The 19,024-nt window shown below is 32.7% G+C and overlaps 1 protein-coding gene across 6 annotated transcripts in view; it reads left to right on the forward strand.

Annotated features, from left to right (window-relative positions):
- The window catches only part of LOC106074562 (Fanconi anemia group J protein homolog), a 27,401-nt gene continuing 8,377 nt past the window's right edge, over positions 1-19,024 (forward strand). The window contains exons 1-27 of one of the 6 annotated variants that reach the window (XM_056005360.1): positions 1-120; positions 1,063-1,098; positions 1,288-1,382; positions 2,374-2,485; positions 2,968-3,006; positions 3,448-3,549; positions 4,631-4,680; positions 4,945-5,156; positions 5,454-5,543; positions 5,640-5,733; positions 6,281-6,403; positions 6,527-6,622; positions 7,024-7,159; positions 7,420-7,466; positions 7,578-7,727; positions 9,110-9,285; positions 11,153-11,192; positions 11,879-11,909; positions 12,022-12,089; positions 13,133-13,270; positions 13,916-14,035; positions 14,209-14,280; positions 15,322-15,460; positions 15,572-15,684; positions 16,162-16,197; positions 17,277-17,404; positions 18,926-18,993. In XM_056005360.1, coding sequence (XP_055861335.1) covers positions 1,299-1,382; positions 2,374-2,485; positions 2,968-3,006; positions 3,448-3,549; positions 4,631-4,680; positions 4,945-5,156; positions 5,454-5,543; positions 5,640-5,733; positions 6,281-6,403; positions 6,527-6,622; positions 7,024-7,159; positions 7,420-7,466; positions 7,578-7,727; positions 9,110-9,285; positions 11,153-11,192; positions 11,879-11,909; positions 12,022-12,089; positions 13,133-13,270; positions 13,916-14,035; positions 14,209-14,280; positions 15,322-15,460; positions 15,572-15,684; positions 16,162-16,197; positions 17,277-17,404; positions 18,926-18,993 — 2,464 coding nt within the window. In that variant the 5' untranslated portion in view covers positions 1-120; positions 1,063-1,098; positions 1,288-1,298. The remainder of the gene's footprint in view (positions 121-1,062; positions 1,099-1,287; positions 1,383-2,373; positions 2,486-2,967; positions 3,007-3,447; positions 3,550-4,630; positions 4,681-4,944; positions 5,157-5,453; positions 5,544-5,639; positions 5,734-6,280; positions 6,404-6,526; positions 6,623-7,023; positions 7,160-7,419; positions 7,467-7,577; positions 7,728-9,109; positions 9,286-11,152; positions 11,193-11,878; positions 11,910-12,021; positions 12,090-13,132; positions 13,271-13,915; positions 14,036-14,208; positions 14,281-15,321; positions 15,461-15,571; positions 15,685-16,161; positions 16,198-17,276; positions 17,405-18,925; positions 18,994-19,024) is intronic. The other 5 variants (XM_056005363.1, XM_056005361.1, XM_056005364.1 and 2 more) reach the window with 5 other exon arrangements.

A 19,024-nucleotide genomic window follows, 5' to 3' on the forward strand; every position in this document is an offset into this window, starting at 1 on the left:
CTTTAGACAATGAAGAGTGTATCTGATGTGCTACATCCGTACGTAAAATGTAAACAAAGATAGAATCTAGAGATCGAGCTTTTATTAAACTTAACTTTCACGTCACTTCTGAAAGTAAAGGTTGTTTTTTTATACATTATAGAATGCCTGGTTTTGGACTTAGACTTAACTTTAATAATTGTCTTAATTCTTAATAGTCTTAACCCCTCACACAGGACACCTGTCACACATTCAAAGCGCGCCAAGTCCAAAAAACAAAAAGCAAAGGCTGCCAAAAAACTTCAAAAAGGGCTGAATCAACTGAATCCTCAGCCTCAGTCAGGAGTGAAAATTAAATCATAAAACGCCTTAAAATGGCATAGATAGTTAATAAGTTACATCTTTTAGATCTAAACTAGAACTATGAACTAGAATTAACTAGATTGTTACTAGACTAGACTTGACTAGTGACTAGAGTAGAGTACTAGAGTCTAGAGATAGTTCAGATAGTCTCAGACTCAAAAGTAAACTTAGCAATTATAATTATAGATCTAGTATAACTATAACTTAAGTATTCTACTATTTAAACTATTATTATACATAAAACTCTGAACCATGATAATCTTTGAATACAAAAAAAAATAATTTAATACTCAGACACAAAGATAAAGGCACATCCCATATTATATGCTAGGACAAATTTGTAAATACTCCTTCTTCCCTTTTTTGAAGTAACGTCTGTATTATATAAGATATTTATCTAGAATTCTATATATATATTTAGATCCATCTCTAGATAGTACCTTCATACTGTACTAGATCTAGTACTGTACCTGCTGTGTCTGCTACTCAGACTCATCTAGTGCTACAAAAAAAAATCAATTTAATGATTAATATTAGATTACATATAGATTATCCTAGATCTAGACCTATATAAATAATAATATTAATTAAATATAGACTCTAGATCTATATTAAGTCTAGTATTAATATAATATATTTATATGTTATATATATATATATATATATGTTGTCATTGAAATAATTTTAAAATAAAAATATTTTTGTATAATTTTTTTCTAGATAGATCATCATCAAGATCAATTTTGGTAATCAGATTATCAGATATCTATAAACCTTGAAATTTCTTTATATTAAAAATATAACAAATTACTTTTTTGTTTGAATGCATATATATATATATATATATATATATATATATATATATATATATATATATATATATATATATATATATATATATATATATATATATATATATATATATATATATAATACTATATTTTATATTTCAGAGAATGCATACAGAATACAAAATATCTGGGATTTCTGTGTATTTCCCATGTAAGCCCTACCCTTCACAGTTCACCATGATGGATAAAGTAAGGCTATACAAGAATGTTAGTCTTGTATTGAAATGAAACACCAGTAATAATTACAATATGTTTGTTAAAATATAAAGTTTTAAACATTCCTTTAAAGGTACCAATATTCCATATATATAATATAGCGTTTTTCCCTTAAAGGTACCAGCTTTCCACATATAATATAGTGTTATTCCTTTAAAGGGACCAGTTAGCGTTAACTTTAAGACTTAATAGATAGTCGATTTTGTAAATGAGGTGGTATCCACTGAAAGAAATTATTATTGCTTAGACACTGTTTTTAGACTACTGATGCTCAATAAATGTAACTTGTTTTTAAGTCAACACAGGACTGTGAAACCCATCTCTGTTATTAAATGTAATGATGTGTTAATAGAATTCTGGTGTAAATTGGGATGTTTTCTCTGGCTTTACCAAAGATGTTTTCTCTGGCTTTACCAAAGATGTTTTCTCTGGCTTTACCAAAGATGTTTTCTCTGGCTTTACCAAAGATGTTTTCTCTGGCTTTACCAAAGATGTTTTCTCTGGCTTTACCAAAGATGTTTTCTCTGGCTTTACCAAAGATGTTTTCTCAGGCTTTACCAAAGATGTTTTCTCTGGCTTTACCAAAGATGTTTTCTCTGGCTTTACCAAAGATGTTTTCTCTGGCTTTACCAAAGATGTTTTCTGTTTTTCATCTAGGTTATTGGGTATATCTAAATTCTAAAGCCAAATTTAAATCTTGATAAACTTGTAAAAAAAAATAATTTAAAAATAAATAATTAAAATAAAATCTATTTTTGTGCCCACTTACAAAATGTTAATCAACTTAATTAGAGCATCTCAATCGTGATAATTTTTAAATAAAAAAGCTGCTCTTAAATAATTTGCGCCCATCCTACGCTTTATTCACTAATTGGAACATAATTTGAGAAGTTTTTGTTTTTTTTTCATTAGTTTGATTTATAAAATTATGCTTCTTTATTTCCGATTTGATTGTTCTTTATAGATTATCAAAGGCTTGGATCGTCGACAGAATTGTCTGCTAGAGAGTCCCACAGGAAGTGGTAAAAGTTTGGCACTTTTGTGCTCATCATTAGCCTGGCAAGCTGCAGAGAAAGGTATGCCTCTATTTTCAGCTATATTGATGTCTTTGCTACATTGCATATTGTTTCATGTTTGGATTTTCTTGCTTTCATGTGATCAGCTATGAAGTAAACATTTTTTTCTTGTAGAGAATTGATTAAATTTTTTTCATTGCAAAAATTCAAAAACTGATATATAGTTAGTTTTAAAAAAATTGGGTAATGCTGAAGCATCTTAATAGTTTTCTTTCACCAAGTGTATGTTAAATGACATTGATATCATCATTTTAATTAATGCCCTTGGTTTTGTAAATATTGCAAAATTTGAGAGGTCAATTTCGTTTAAATTTATATCATATTTCATATGTTTATTGTCATTAAAAAGGAAAATGCACCACCCCCAACCACCCTACTTCCCTCAAGAGCTGCATGGTTTCTGTCAGGTTAAAGTTAATATTTCACAACCTGTAGTAATGGAAACATTGTGGCTTAACATATTTAATATATTTTTCATACAGAGAAAAGAGACAAAGAGGATGACGAGGAGATACAAAGAGGTATGTGAGCTGTTTAAGTGGAAGAGTATGATTTCTGTTTGTATGTTTCATTTAATGGCTCATTGCACCAAAAAAAAAAAGGACAGAGTTGTGAATTAGCTTTCATTGAGCAAGACTGTTTTAAAATTACAGGATTTAATGTATGTGTTACCTTAAAATTATTTTTTAAATATGACATATTTATTAGGCACACATCATTATCCTCCAAATAGAGCTTGAGGATTTGCTGATAGGGAAGTCATTTTCCCAGTGTTATCTATTAGAAGCTAAAACATATTGTTTCTTTTTTTTTCTTCTACTCTGTTAGAAGAATTGAGTCTTAATATTTTTCAAATTAATGCTTTCCCATTTATGTTGATGATTCTTGATGAACATTTCAACCATAAGAGAAAATAAATATCTATCTTTTCAATATCATATAAAAATGTATTTCTTTTCCAGCAAATTGTATATGTTCTTGTCACTCACAAGCTACGGCTAATACTGAAAAAAAGTCTTCATTGATTGACTTGACACAACCAGAGCCGTCGAAAATGTGCTTAGGTAAAACATTTCATTTCTAGGCAATAGCACTAATTATCATAATATGTGAGGGTGAGTGGCCTAATCCATTTGGCTATCTAACAAGAGAGTTGAAGTTTGAATACTGGTGTATACTGAGTTGTGTTTGTTGAGCCAAAGGCAGCACAGAAACCTTCCCTCTTCATCCAGTTCACAAATTGATTGGACCAGAATGCATGCTTCGAGAGACAGAACAACAAGCTATACTCAGAGTATATAGAATTTTAATTTGGTGATATTGATCCAGACATTAAAAGACAGTAATGTAGACAAAAATTTTGGATCTAGCTAGATGTGGTACAGAAGATACTGGTTTGGCCAAGCTGATGATTTGTACATAAGACGTAAGTGCGCGAAATGTTTCTGAACATCTTTTTGTTTAATTAACTCTTTAGTTTATATATTCTGGAATTCTCACTAATGTGTGTTCAAGACCAAATTTGATTTTAATTTAAGATGATTATATTTTGAAAAGTTATAATAGTCAAACCAGTTTTCCCTGTGTGGCCAGTAAGCTAAAGTCATTTTTTTTTCCTCAAAGATATACATAAACTGTCAAAGAGAATTTGTTAGTAATTTTTAATATCCATATCCACCCACCCTTAATCCATAAAGAGTTTGCAAGCTGAATTGTAATTCAACAAGATCTGCCACGGTGTTGGAGTATAATTAGCTTTTTTTGTCTGTGTTGAACTATAATTATGCCGTTTTGGAGAAAAAACATTTTTATCTTAATTAATTCAAAATGGAGGCTAATAGCTTTTAAGCAGGGGGGGGGGTCTATAAAATTTTAATGTAATGGTTGCAAATAAAATAATTAACACAAACATCTTTCCACTCCATTATTTTTTTACATCAATTCTATTCATGTTATAAAATATATTTTTTTTTAATTTAACAAATGTTAAATTAGCTTATAAAGACTATGACTTTGAGTTTTCAGATAATTAATTTAAAAAAAACTGCAGTTCATTTTTATTTTTAATGCAACCTCCCTCACAATGGTTTGCTTAGATGAGGTAAGACAAAATGAACATTTCATAGTGCTTGTTTGTTTTCACAGAAATTGATAATGATGATTTTAAAATGAACGCAACCAAGTTTAATATTCCTGTAAGTATGGTTCTTTCTAGCTGGTGGATATGTATTGTGTATTTGCTTTTCTAATGGTACTCTCATTATTTATGGGACAATCGTTAGTATAATTTGTTTATACAATTAAACATGTTTGTTAACATTGCCTTTGTTTTTAACAATAAATAAATAGCTCTAATAGATGCATGATAGCATTAGCTAAAAAAAAGTATAAAATTTTCGTTGATGCTAAGAAAAAATGTTTTGCCCTTTTGGACATATTCTACTTTCTTGTCCTGTTAGGCTTCGAAAAAAAATCCACTGAAACATGTCAGCATAGCCTATGAAGAAGACAAATCAGAAGACAACGGGCTCCAGAAAATTTTACAAACTGTTGATGCCATTCTGGGCGTTAAAAAAGTAGAGGATGTTAAATCTGTTGCAGCGCCAGAATGTCACCAGTGTCTGCAGTGCCCCTGTGATAGTCCAGAGGGGAAAAGCAAAGTAAAAAACAAGTAAGCTTATTAATTAAACTGATTTGTTAATGACGTATGAAGTGAAGTATGTATTTGAAATCCTTTCTGTGGTTGAAAGTCATATGAAGATATAATTAATTAATTTTAATTGTACGATCAAGATAAGATTTCTTGTTACTACCTTGTAATAATCTTTGTATTGTATTGGTAGTGGAACATTTTTTTAGTAGTATAATTTATCCCACAATTGATAGATACAACACAACATATATGAAACCTTTGATTTTTTGTTTTACATGCATATTTTATTTTAATGGCCTATATTTCTTTTTTCAGACTTTCAAAAATCTATTTTGGTACCCGCACTCACAAGCAAGTTGCCCAGATTGTGCGGGAGCTGAAAAAGACCAAGTATCATGATGTCAAGTAAGTTTCAGAATAAGGAAACTTGTCATTTAGTTTATCAATCAATACAGGGCATTTATTCATAGTAGTAAATAAACGTTTCATTGTTGTTCACAGAATGACAGTGCTAGGCAGTAGAGAACATACCTGCATCCACCCTGACGTGTCTCGTATGAAAGCCAAAAATGATGGATGTAAAGAATTATTAAATGTTGGTACTTATGACACTTTAATTTTCTAAAATCTTAATTAGCGTTGTTAAAAAAAGGCATTTTTAATAATTAATTTGCAGACTTTTCCTTATTTCCTCTTTTTTTCTCTATGTAAACTACTGTATAATTCAACCTTACTCTACTAAAGACAGGGGCATTTTGATTTCTTCACAAAATAAAGAATAATCCTCAGTAACTTTGAACGTAGACCAAAATGCACATCAAAATTACTATTTCAGATAGTTTGTTTCCCTTATAAGAAATTGTATAACTATTATTTTTTTTTTTGTAAAGCAGGTCTTCTGTAGTGTAGTCAGTGCACTCTGATAAGTTTTAAGTTAATCTCAAATTTTATTGAATTTTCTGCTTAGCCACACAACATAAGAAAAGAGTTTGACTAACCATCTGGAATGTGATACCAAAACATTATTTATGTACATTTGTCTTACTCTAATAGTATACATCTTGCTAATGGATATTGTCAAAACAAATATCTTGTTGATATAATGTTATTTAAATTTTCTGATTCTTTTAATCAATCTCTAGGGACCTGGATGTCGTTTTAAAGATGGAACAAATCGTTTGTTATCCCAAAGTGTATTGAAGTCTGCTGGTCTGAGCTCTGCTTGGGACATTGAGGATTTGGTGCAACTCTGTCAGAAGAAAAAGGTCTGCAAAAATGCTGCATCAAAATTTTAAAATATTCTATTTTTAATGCTGTAGTTTACACATAGACAAAATATCAAAATATGTACATTGGTTTGACTAATGTAAATTTGTTTTTAATAATAGGCTTGTCCATATTTTTTGTCAAGAGGACTTAAAGATGATTCAGACCTGATAATTTGTCCTTACAATTATTTAGTGGATCCCATCGTAAGGGAAGCAGTAAGTAGCTTATGAACACTTCATACAGTATTTTATTCCAAAGTAAAGGAAATTATTCATTTTTTTTTCAAAGCTTATATCAACTCACTCTGGTAAACAGTTTGTACACATTAATTCTCCCACACTCAATCAAGCATAAATTTAGCCCAATTATTTCCTTTATAACGACATGGCCTAAATTGTGCCGATGTGCCAAAAACTCAAACCCCCCTATTTCTTTTATCTGACAACACAAGAATCAATTTTAAAAATTAACAAATTAGAAAAACAGTTTCATTTCTTAACATAATCAATAAGAGCCTTCTATTTCTTCTCTCTGTTGTTTTCCAAATTTGTGGCACAAATATATTTTTTTTTTAACTATTACATTAGACTTACTTTGAGGATTGTTTTTTTTTAAGATGGCTATAAGTTTAAAAGGGCACATTGTTATCTTGGATGAAGCTCACAATATAGAGGACGCAGCCAGAGAAGCGGCTAGTCAGAGTATCTCACAGGATAGTATTGAGAAAGCCATTAGCGACATTGATGAGCTTAGTAAGTTTCCCTTAAGTGTTTTTTTTTTTCTCTATGTAATCACAGACAATAAAGATTATTATTATTATTATTATTATTATTGCAAGTGTTTTACATACTGCAAAGAATTGTAATGACTCAGTATGTGATATATTTATAAGGAAGAAAATTATAAAACTTCTATTTCTTACAGTGAAGAGTTAGAATATTGTAAAGTCCTTCACACATGTTAATCTTTCCTTTATAACAAAAGTTTTTAACAATCTACATTTTTTTTCCAGTTGAAAAAAACATCAACTTTGCTGATTACTCACGTCTCCGAGCTGTGGTAAGCAAAACTTTTCTAATTTTGTCCAATGCAGGCCTAGAAATGTCACTTATTTTTGTAATAATGTTATGATGTTTGAAATAGAAAATATTTTTTTTTCCTGGTTGACAGTTTTTCAGATTGAATAACTTCATTAATGAGAACAAAAGTAAAATGGAACAGAAGGACTTTGACAAAGCTTACAAGATTTGGTCAGCCTTTGAGATTGTGGCCCAGTTGGACTCTTTGGGCCTTGGACCTAAACACTTTCCTGATTTAAAGGTAACATATAATGGTCATCTATATTAGGCATATGAAACTATGAATTATGGGACTGAAAGCTAGATTTCTGTAGTCATAATGGCCTTGTTTTATCAGTAGTACTGGGTACATGGTCACACTATTGAAATTTTAGGGAAGCTATACATTTTTGTATTCATTGAAGATACAATAAAACAATCATTTTCTTTAGCAATATATTTTGTTTTTTTTTGTTATTTTAAGGGTTTGTTTTGTAAAATAATTTACATATTTCAGATGTTCCTTCAGAGTTGAAGATAGTTTACTTTCTAGTCCACACCTCCCACAGGACGACTGGGGATTGGATAGGGCAGGATTTGGGTTAGGGTTAGGGTTCAGCCCAGCAGAATGAGTACCAGGCTTTAGTTGTAGAATGTGTTGGGATGCACTCATATTCCCTATTTCACAATTATTTACATCAGTGATGCCCAACATACGGCCCGCAGGCCAGATCTGGCCCGCGACGTGGTTTCATCCGAACCGTCGGCATAAGAAAACTCCCTCCCCCCTCCAAAAAAAAAGATTGAAAAAATGTATCTTTGCCTACGTTGGACCCTCTCTTATTCTCTAATGGATCGGTACCATGACATTTAACATGTGTACATTTATGAAAAGTGAAAGCAGAAGAAAGTACAAGTGGAATTCGAATGTAGAATCTTGACTTTTTTTTTTGTAAAACATAATAATAATCCAAAATATTTGATTTGTAAAGAAGGTTTCACTGTTTAAAAAAAAGTAAACATATAAACAGCATTATGAAACAAATATGACACCATACTTGCTTTGAGCCATGAATAAAAGATTGTTAAACTACGCATAGAAATTGGAGGATCGATGGGAATATTTACCAAAAAGAAACATAAAATGAGTCAGTGGTAAAATAGATACAATGATAATTGATGTGAAGCCATTTCCTAACGCGTAAAAACAGATCAATTTCAAATATCCAATTTTCAGGTCAATTTCATTTAGTTTTTTGTACAATTTCGGTCATGTGGCCCGCGACACGAGTGTCAGAAACGAAAATGGCCCGCCTGTCGAATTAGGTTGGGCATCACTGATCTACATACATCAACTGCTAAATCTTAAATGGACAATTTATTTTCTATTTTAGTTCTTTTTCTATTTAATATTTTAAAACATTTTATGTGTGAATAACAAACTTATTATAAGGAGATGTAGCTTTACCTCAAATAATCTTACTTTGTTTGGCCTCAGTATATATTTTATTGTAGTATAATGTATTGTAAAAAATTTTATTATTTTTTATTTTCAAGAGATAAATAATTCTTAAAGTTTAAAATCTACTTAGGCATTCTGTATAGTTTTTACCTGTTTAAAATTGGATTTGTTTAATTTTTCAGTCTGCATTCTCTGCAGTTAAGGCTGATGCTGAACAAAGGAAAGAAGAGGCTTCTAACTCCACCAGGTTCATTGAAGTTGTTGATATGAAGCCAGCCACTGAAGGTCTCTTGACTCAGATCTTTCAAGTGCTGGAGTATCTCTACAGATCTGATTTGAAATATGTGGACGATTTCAGGTGTGGTGTGTGAATACTATTGTCTAGTGCTATTAATTAACTTTCCCGTCTATAAAATACTTGTTAGGGAAAACTAAATGTAAATAAAAGACTGCAAAGCCACAAAATATTACTTTTTCATGCTTTGTACTTTAACAGTGGTTCCCAAACTTTCATTATACTAAGAATGCTTTATTAATCCAGACTTGAAAGTTATGCTTACATGCTGCTTGGTCATGTGGTGTGAGCTCTGGACTGTCATCTCATAGAACTTAGGCTTTAACTCTGTCCTCTGCCATCCCCTGCTGTCCTATGGGGGATTTGGGCTTGGATCTTCACCAATCCATACAGAAACAAAAGAACAGACATTACATATAAATATAGCAGGATGGAGGTTGACACAACTTGTCAGCCTATTTAAAAAATAACATTTGATGATCTGTAATCCCAAAACATTCTCTTAGAGATTTAACACTCTTCTTCTTCTTCTAGCCAGCTTTATTGCTGCTGAGCTGTGAGCTCTTTTGCAGACTGTGCCAAGGAAAAAAAGTGTGCTGTTTTCTTCAGTTGTTCAGCACTGCCGTACAGGGTGTTGGTTATGTTGGGCTGTAGTGGAAGTAGGGTCTGCCTAAGGTGGATTAGGGAGGGGCATTCAAAGAGGTTATGGTTTACGGTTTCAAAGGGGTGGGCGCAGTGTCTGCAGAGGGGGAGTTGTGTGGAGTTTATTTTGTTCAGGTGGTCAATTAATAGTTTTGTGTCTTTTGTTCTTAGTTGGAAAATTGTAGTTTGTTCTTTGCGGGGGAGGAAGTTAATACTATCCAGTTTGTTAGGTGTAGTCATTTCTTTGTACATGGCTCTGCCTGTGTTTCCTGATGCCCATTGGTTGAGCCACTCCTCTTTGTGATTGTTGACTAACATTGACCTTAGGGTGAGGTAGTTAACAGGTCTATCTGGTTGTTCCATAGATGAACCTGCCTTTGATAGCTTATCTGCCTTTTCATTTCCCATGGTGCCAATGTGTCCAGGGATCCACTGTAGTGTGATATTGATATTTAATTTTGATATCATCTGATGGATTATCACAAATAGTGTTGTCAATTCTCTTGGGCTGTTTGAGGTGCTGCTGTTAAGTGCTTGCAGAGTAGATTGGGAGTCTGTAAAGACAACAATATCTGATAGTGGTTGCACTCCTTCATATAATTTGTTTTCCACTGTCTGGAGTGCTATGGTAATCGTCTCAATTTCGGCTTGGAAGTTTGAGCAGTAATCGCCACAGGGTGCACTTATCTCAAAGTATTTATTTTTTAGGGAAGACCAGGAAGGCACCAAGACCAGCATTGGTGGTGGCTTTGGAAGCCGATCCATCTGTATATATATATATATGGATAGCTGTTTTTTGATAGCTTTCAATTGTTTCAAGCGTGCCTACTTTGAGCTCCAGCGGATTTGATTCTTTTGTTAAGGTGTTATTTAGTAAATGTGTTTTGATGGTTGGTTGTTTGTAGTTTAGTCCGGGCGTTAGGTTTGAAAATCTGGTAATTTTTTCTCTGTTATTGGGTAGGTGGTGTTTTAGTGCTAGTTCGTCAGTAAGTTGGATCAAAGTCCTTTGCTTTTTTTTGGTTGTTTTTCCTATTTCTCTGTGTTAGTAATTTATTAGGATGATAGTCCTCCAACTTTCTGTATCTCTCAATAGCTTCTAATGCTGCTCTGTTGCGCCTTAACTTAAGAGGTTCAATATTGGAGTCTATTTCACAGGCTGCTGTGGGAGTAGTTCTCATACCTCCACTCCTCTTTCTTCATAACAGTTTTTTGACATATTACATTTTCAGTTAAAGAAATTAATCTTTGTGTAAATTACTTATTTATGCAAGCTTTTTTTTTCTTCTAGGGCATCTTTAGTCCAGTCGTATGAATATGTTTTTACACACGTGAGTTGCTGTTTGTTTGTTTTTTTAATTATGTTTTTGTATGTTGACTATCTTTAAAAACTAACAATATTTTGGGGAAGTTTTGTATCTGGGAACTATTTTAGTGTTAAATAACTCTATTTTTATCCTTGCTAAACAAGGAAACAACTTGTTTGCAGAAGTAAGTTATGACATAGCTACAATTGTAATAAATTTGAGACTGTTTCCCTGCACACCATTATACTAGAAGAAGAATACAGAAACTGGATTAGAATAGCCCAGACTACAGTGACAAACTAAAACACCCCTAACTACAAAAATACAACACTTCACACAAAAAATAGTCTGTAATGCTTATGGCTACATTTTTACACTTTCGTAAATCTGTCATCATAATGGAGGTCCCATGCTTTTAGAAGCTATCACATATAGAGTTTGACTTACATAATGATCTATATGTCAAAATAAAATGGTTAAATCAGGTTGACATACTTATGTACCATTTAAAGGCCATCATCAGGTCAATTTTTATGGTACCCAAAATGATGGTATTTATTTTTAGCCATTGTTAAATTTGCTCTCTAGACATATACATTAGTTATAAATGTGCTTAATATTCTAAGAAATGGTTGTTGTTTTTTTTGGTAATATAGTTTATCAGTTTATTGTATTTAAATATTTTGTTATTTTATTTTCTGTATACTCAGCAAGATAATCAGTGGCTCAACTCAAAGAAAGGTAATTGTGTTTAGACTATATTTAATGCTAGGCTTTGAGATTGAATTATTATAGTACAGAATACATAAGCTTCTCAATGAAATAAGATTTGCTTTCGTCTTTGTGTCTGCAGGTGGTAACCAGAGCAGAAAAGCTACAGAAACTTACACCTTCAATTTCTGGTGCATGAATCCTGGGGTTGTAAGTTGCTTTCAAAGACTTTAAAATTGTAGTATATAGATTTCTGTCTTGTGTCTCTGTTCTGATATTATATTATTCACCTTTCATATTGCAATCTGGGGATTCCCAGATTATCATGGAGATTGACATGTAAAGAAAAAACATATTTGATTTTACAAACTGAACTCAAGATCAGTTTTAATCTTATGAAAATTCCCAGATAAAATATTTTGAATCTTTTATTTTTCCTAACTCTGTCTCAGTTGGATTTTAAAAATAAGCCACTGTAGTCGTTTATTATACTAATTCACTAAACTAAACCTGACATTATTTGGATGTAAAGGTAATCACTAACCACATCACATACTTATTAATATGGCTCTGATACCTGCGTGTTCTGTAGAAGGCATCAAGGCTCCCCTACACTTGAATCAAAGGGGCCTCTTCTCCATAATGGGTCTATGCTGGCTGGAGTACCTTACAAATAATCGTGTTCTGCTGGAAGCTGTTGTGGACAGTTATGAAGTACTACTTACTATTCGACAGCTGCAAATTTTTTTTTTGATGAGCTTATAGGAGGAAGGTGTAACAGGTGCACCTCATAAGTGCTATAAAGTTCAACTTAGGTGCCTTCACTGACATAGAGGAAAGTATTTGTCAGGAGATGGCCTCAGAAAGAGACAGTTGAAGCGCTCTGGCAAAGGCCACAGGACACACATTTGAGGCCCAAAGAAAAGCCCTTATAGAAGACAGGCACAGAAGAGATAAAGAAAACCTAAATAGACCCCTGTGGACAATGGTTTTGTCTGCATCAGATGATGGAAAATATGCCGGTCACAACTTGGTTTATGTGGCCATGTGAAACACTTAGCTTATCCTTAATTTTTTAAATCAAAGACATTGCCATCCATTTAACAAAACTTAAAGCTTATTACATTAAAGTACATGGTAAATAAAATCATTTTAAATGTGCTAGTACTCTGTCATGTAAAGGTCAACCTGTAGATGTAAGTGTCTAGTATAAGAAAAAAAAACCTGCACATCAAATTCTTGTTTTTCCTCAGGCATTTTCTGATTTCTCAGAGACTCGTAGCATAATTCTAACCAGTGGGACACTGTCACCTCTGACCTCTTTCCAATCTGAGCTTGGGCTCAACTTTAGCATCCAGCTAGAGGCCAACCATGTTATTAAAGATTCACAGGTGACTTCATATATTTCTTTGTAGCAGAAAATATTGGTAACACAAACTGAAATACAATGGTTGAGAAACTAGCAGTATGGATGTTGACAAAGTTTGGGACACAGACACATTTTTTTCATCTACCTATAAAAGTTACTTTCTACTGAACTATAGTGTTGTAGTGCTAGATTGTGCAATGTGTGAAGTTAGAAAGTTTTTCATTCAGTATTTGGATGTACAGTTGACTCTGGTTAATTGGACCAAATCGGGCACAACTCTTTTGGTTGTAACAACTAGCTGGTCGAATTAACTTTAATTTTTTTCGGTAATTTTACAAGATTTAACTGAATTAATCTTTAACTTAAAAATAAAATCATAAATTAAGCATTGTATTTAACCAGTTGTCTGTAATTCTTTTACTTTCTATAACATTTAAACACTTTAAAGCTTCTTCCTGTTCTAAGAAAAAATCATTCTAGTTGTTTTATCAATACTTTAAAGACCCAAACTCTGTGAACAAAGAGAGGTGAAAATCTGATTCGCATACCTATATATTTGATATCTATTTCAAAACAAACTATTGCTTGACTCGAAGTTGTAGTCATCCTTAGATTAATAATGTACTAATATATTTACTCAAAGTTTAAATTATTTACTTTTTCTCAGGTTTGGGTTGGAACAATCGGAGCAGGCCCATCTGGCAACAAGCTGCAGGCAGTCTTTCGAAACCTGGAAACATTTGCGTTTCAGGATGAACTGGGTGGCCTGGTTTTAAAAGTTTGTGAAGTAAGTAGATCACTGTACTATCATCACTAAGTAATGTTACATGCTGATAAATATTCAGTTCAATTACATTGGTAAATGTAAACCTTACCATTTTGAAACTAGTTTTATAGTGAAATGGAATTCTGTATTATTTTTAGTATTAATTGATATTTGTACTTCATAATCCCAACTAGATTGTGCCCCATGGTGTGCTGTGTTTCTTACCATCATACAAAGTTCTAGAGAAGCTCATGAATAGATGGGAGGTAATGGACACTTTATTTTCTCTCTTTACTTTTTGAATGTCTCAAGACAAAACTATAAGCAATCAATGTCGTGTGCTTTGATCAACAGACATTGGAAAGAAAAACTTCCTTGAAATTGTTTAAAACCGAACATCTGCAAACATTATCTGTGCTAAGTTTGTAGAGAGACTAAAGCTGAGTGGTTAAAGTGCTTGGTTTCTGGGTTTGAATCTTGGTGATGGCAGAATTTTGGGATTTTAAGGGCAACCCTGAGTCCACCCAACTCAATCTTTGGGTACCTAACTTAAGTTGTGGAAAGTAAATGCAGTTGGTCATTGTGCTGGCCACTTGACACCCTGCTTGTTAACTGTGGTCAAAGAAACAGATAATCTTGACATCAACTGCCCTATAGTTCGCAAGGTCTGAAAGGGAAACTTTTTAATGCCTCTTGCTGTCACCTTAAAAGCAAAGCTAACAAGGAGAGACAAAGTATGGGACGATGGCTTGTTTTATAGTTAACACCTGAAGACTGGAACCTTAGGGTTAACAAAATATTTGACATATGATCAGAAAAGCCATCACCTTACTTAGTTTATTTCAAATATTTTTATTAATAATAATGAATCTAGTGAAATAATCATGCTATAGAACCATCAGCTGTAGAAGGTTAAAAGCTTCAATAATATTCATTCAACTCCCCATGCAAATTGTTCAATATTAAACTCTCTTCAGTTCAAACAACAAAATTATTGTTCAACCAACTCTTTGAATTTCTAAGCAAGTACAAAAATTATTTCTTTTATATCTCTAAACATTGTTGCTAAACTTGACATTGATTGGTAAAATGGTGTTAGGACTGTCTTAGACATACTCAAAAAGAATGTTGAATGACCTAAGAGAGGATTGGTGCATAACAACCAATCAACTATTTATTCTGTTGTCCTCATATAGAAACAGTAGGATTTGAAGATCTAAAATTTAAAAATTAGGCACATTCTTAAATTCAATGATTTAATACACTGTACTATATTTAAACTTTCATTTTTTAAATTTATATCTTAGAACATTGGACTTTTAAAAAAACTGGCCAGTAAGAAGAAAATTATTGTTGAGCCCAGAGGTTCTGACAAAGTGGATTTTGAAGGACAGATGCTAAGTTTTTATGAGGCTTTAAGGTCGGGAAGTAGTGACTCTACAGATGGTAACTATAGATTACTTTATTGATATTTAGTAATGCGTTTAGATTGAGTTGATGAAATACAACTATGTAATTCTCATCCCAAATTCTGCAAAGTTAACTCTCTATCCACAGATGAAGATGAAGAGGGGGACAGTGTCACTGGTGCTATATTTTTTGCTGTTTGCAGGGGCAAAGTGAGTGAAGGTCTGGACTTTGCTGACAACTTTGCTAGGGCTGTGATCACTGTAAGTGATATCTATATTTTTTCACAGCAGTAAATATTTCTCCTCTTTTTCACTGTGCTTCCTTATTGAAGTAAGTGAAATAGTTGGGACATGAAAATGTCTGTCATCATTTTGCTTTATAAAGTAAAATAATTTTTTAAAACAAAATAGATTAAAAACCTTGTGTGTTTTATCAAATACCAGAATTTTAAAAGATAAAAGAGGTTATTTATAAACAATATATTGTCAAATTATTTACATACTTCACATCTACTTAATAAAAAGAATGTTTTGGTTTGATTATTGTATAGTGTTATATCAGCCTTAAAATCAAATTCTTTGTAGAGTCTTGTGTTTTCTATTTCATTTTGCTTGCGTTGTATGATAAGGATTCACTTCAAGTTTAATTGTCGACTTTGTTGTTAGTATGTAAATGTAAATATAAAATATAAACTAAAATTATGTATATATATATATATATATATTTGTTTTGTACAGGTTGGTATACCGTATCCTAACTTTAAGGATGTCCAAGTAAGTAATGCCCATTCACATTAAAATCTAAATATTGTTGCTTACTCTCAGAAGAAATGTTTAGTTTATTTATTTCTCTAAAACTGTATATTGCCAAAATCTTCACTGTTGTTAGTCTAAGATTAGTTTCTATATTTCTCTAAAACTATATAATGCCTAAATCAACTTCACTGTAATTAGTCTAAGGTAAATACAAACTTGAAGCTTTGTTCTGAAATAAGGATTGATGTAGGCCTCATACATGCTCAAATAGCAGCAATAGAATACAAACTGCACACTTTGTCTAAGGCAATGTTTCTCAATGGATTGTTTCAGTTAAGTTTATGTCTTAGACCACAAGGAAACACAAATTGTTATTGATCTCTTATTAATTTGTATTTAAACATTAGCATGTGGACCACCTTCAAGATAGTCTATGAACCAGTGATTGAGATAAACTGTTTTGAGAGACTAGTTAATCATGATTTTGAAACCAAATGTTGTTTAGTAATACCTCTATTCAAGTCAGAACTTCATGGAGGGCAGGTGAACCTCGATGCTGATCTCAAAAATGGCTCTAAAAATTTTTCTACAAATTAAACAGTTGATGTATATCGCTGAGAAAAGAATTACTAGCTCGTTGGCCACACAGGGAAAAATCTAGTTTGACTGTTATCATTTTACAAATGAAATTAATTAAAATTAGGCTAGAGATCTAGGTCTAAATCCTACATCGGTTTTCAAAGGACTATCACGTTCTTGAAAGAACTATTGCCTTCAGTAATTTCTGATGCAAGGCTTTATTGATTCAAGAGTTTAATAATTAATGTTCAGGAAAATTTTGTTTTTGCATATGATCTTCTAAGTCTAGATTTAAATGCTTATCATTGGAATAGTATAAAGTTTACTAGATCTATACATTTGCTTAACCAGGGTTCTATCTCTGGGAGAAGGGGGTAGGGGGCCGGGTAAAAAAAATGTTCCATTGTTTTATAATCTAACATTCATGTATTTTTAAGAGAAAAACAATCGCTCTATAAGTTGCATTGTATTGTCTTTTAAAAAAAAGTATTTTTAATGTTTTTCTTGTTTTGTGGTAGGTTGAACAGAAACGAAACTACAATGAGACTCATAAACACTCACGAGGTCTACTTGGGGGTCATCAGTGGTATGAGATACAAGCATTCAGGGCTCTCAACCAAGCTTTAGGACGGTGCATTCGTCACAGGTGATTATTCTTGACAATTTCTGCCCATGTGATTTATTACTACTTACTAGACATTGTTTTATGTGTTCCCTAGGGTTTTTAGATTCTGTCAACAAGACATGATAGGTTATGCATGATCTGTAGAGCTGTACTTTTTTTTTATCTTGCCCTTTTCCTCCTGTTTTTTTTTTGTGGGGTTTTTATTTCTAGTTCAATCTAGACAATCATTTCCTGACAGGTTTCACCAAACAATGTTTTCCCCAACAAATGATTCTCAATCAACTGCTTCACTGACACCCTCTCACTAAAAATGGTTTGCTGTAAACAGGAATGAATTGTTGAAGCAAATGTGTGAACCATTATTCACTCCTTTCTTCCTCTCCTGTTGAACAAGGTCATCCTTAAACAATTGGCCACAGATTAACATTATAAACTTGCTCCTTATATGGCTAAAGTGATTGACACCAAAATTTCTTCTCAGTTACTTTTAACCCTACTAGCCCTTAGCCCTTGAAAGAAACTGTCCCCTATGCTCCTGAGGGCCACCCCCCCACCCTCTTTACTTAATATATTTAAAGCTCCAGATCTAATGAAATTCACGATTTTTTCTTATCAATCTCTCACAGTATCATTAAATGGAAGTAAAAACATTATTCTTTATACAATTTTTACTTCCAAGAGTTTGAATCAACTAAAATATCAATCAACTTTAGGCTTATTACAAGCCTAAACCTAGCCTTTGCATGCCTGGTTCATGTTTATTTCAAATTGTCATGTAAAACCACACTAATTCAATGTAAACACATGGGCCCAGCTGTTTGCAAAGCTACAGATGTAGTTTAATTTCGATTAGTTGGTTATTTTTATATTCTGACTCATTTTGACTTTTTTTTTTTATGAAATAGATAAGTTCTTAAAAAGACGTCCATTGGCATAGCGGCCATTAAGGAAATTAATGAAACAGCGGTCCACTAGTCTGGTAGTGTTAATGGGACGCCATTAATTAGTTATTGTTGTTTTTCTCTTGTTTCACTAGCATATGCTTTTGTATAAACAAAGTTTTGTAGCAATAAATCACATCCTTGCTTGAAATAGTTTTTGTTTTAAGTAGTCAAACCAGTTTGTCTGGACATTCACATCACAGACCAGTTTGTCTGGACATCCACATCACAGACCAGTTTGTCTGGACATTCACATCACAGACCAGTTTGTCTGGACATTCACATCACAGACCAGTTTGTCTGGACATTCATATCACAGACCAGTTTGTCTGGACATTCACATCACAGACCAGTTTGTCTGGACATCCACATCACAGACCAGTTTGTCTGGACATTCACATCACAGGCCAGTTTGTCTGGACATCCACATCACAGACCAGTTTGTCTGGACATTCACATCACAGACCAGTTTGTCTGGACATCCACATCACAGACCAGTTTGTCTGGACATCCACATCACAGACCAGTTTGTCTGGACATCCACATCACAGACCAGTTTGTCTGAGCTTGTCTGACTGTTGAAATTAATTTTCCAAAACAGGAATGACTGGGGAGCTCTCATTATTGTAGATGAAAGATTTGTTAGAGACCCACAGAAATATTGTACCGGTGAGTTTTAAACAATTTTAAGCTAATTTTT

This window comes from Biomphalaria glabrata, chromosome 12 (genome assembly GCF_947242115.1).
Source record: "Biomphalaria glabrata chromosome 12, xgBioGlab47.1, whole genome shotgun sequence".
NCBI lineage: Eukaryota > Metazoa > Mollusca > Gastropoda > Planorbidae > Biomphalaria > Biomphalaria glabrata.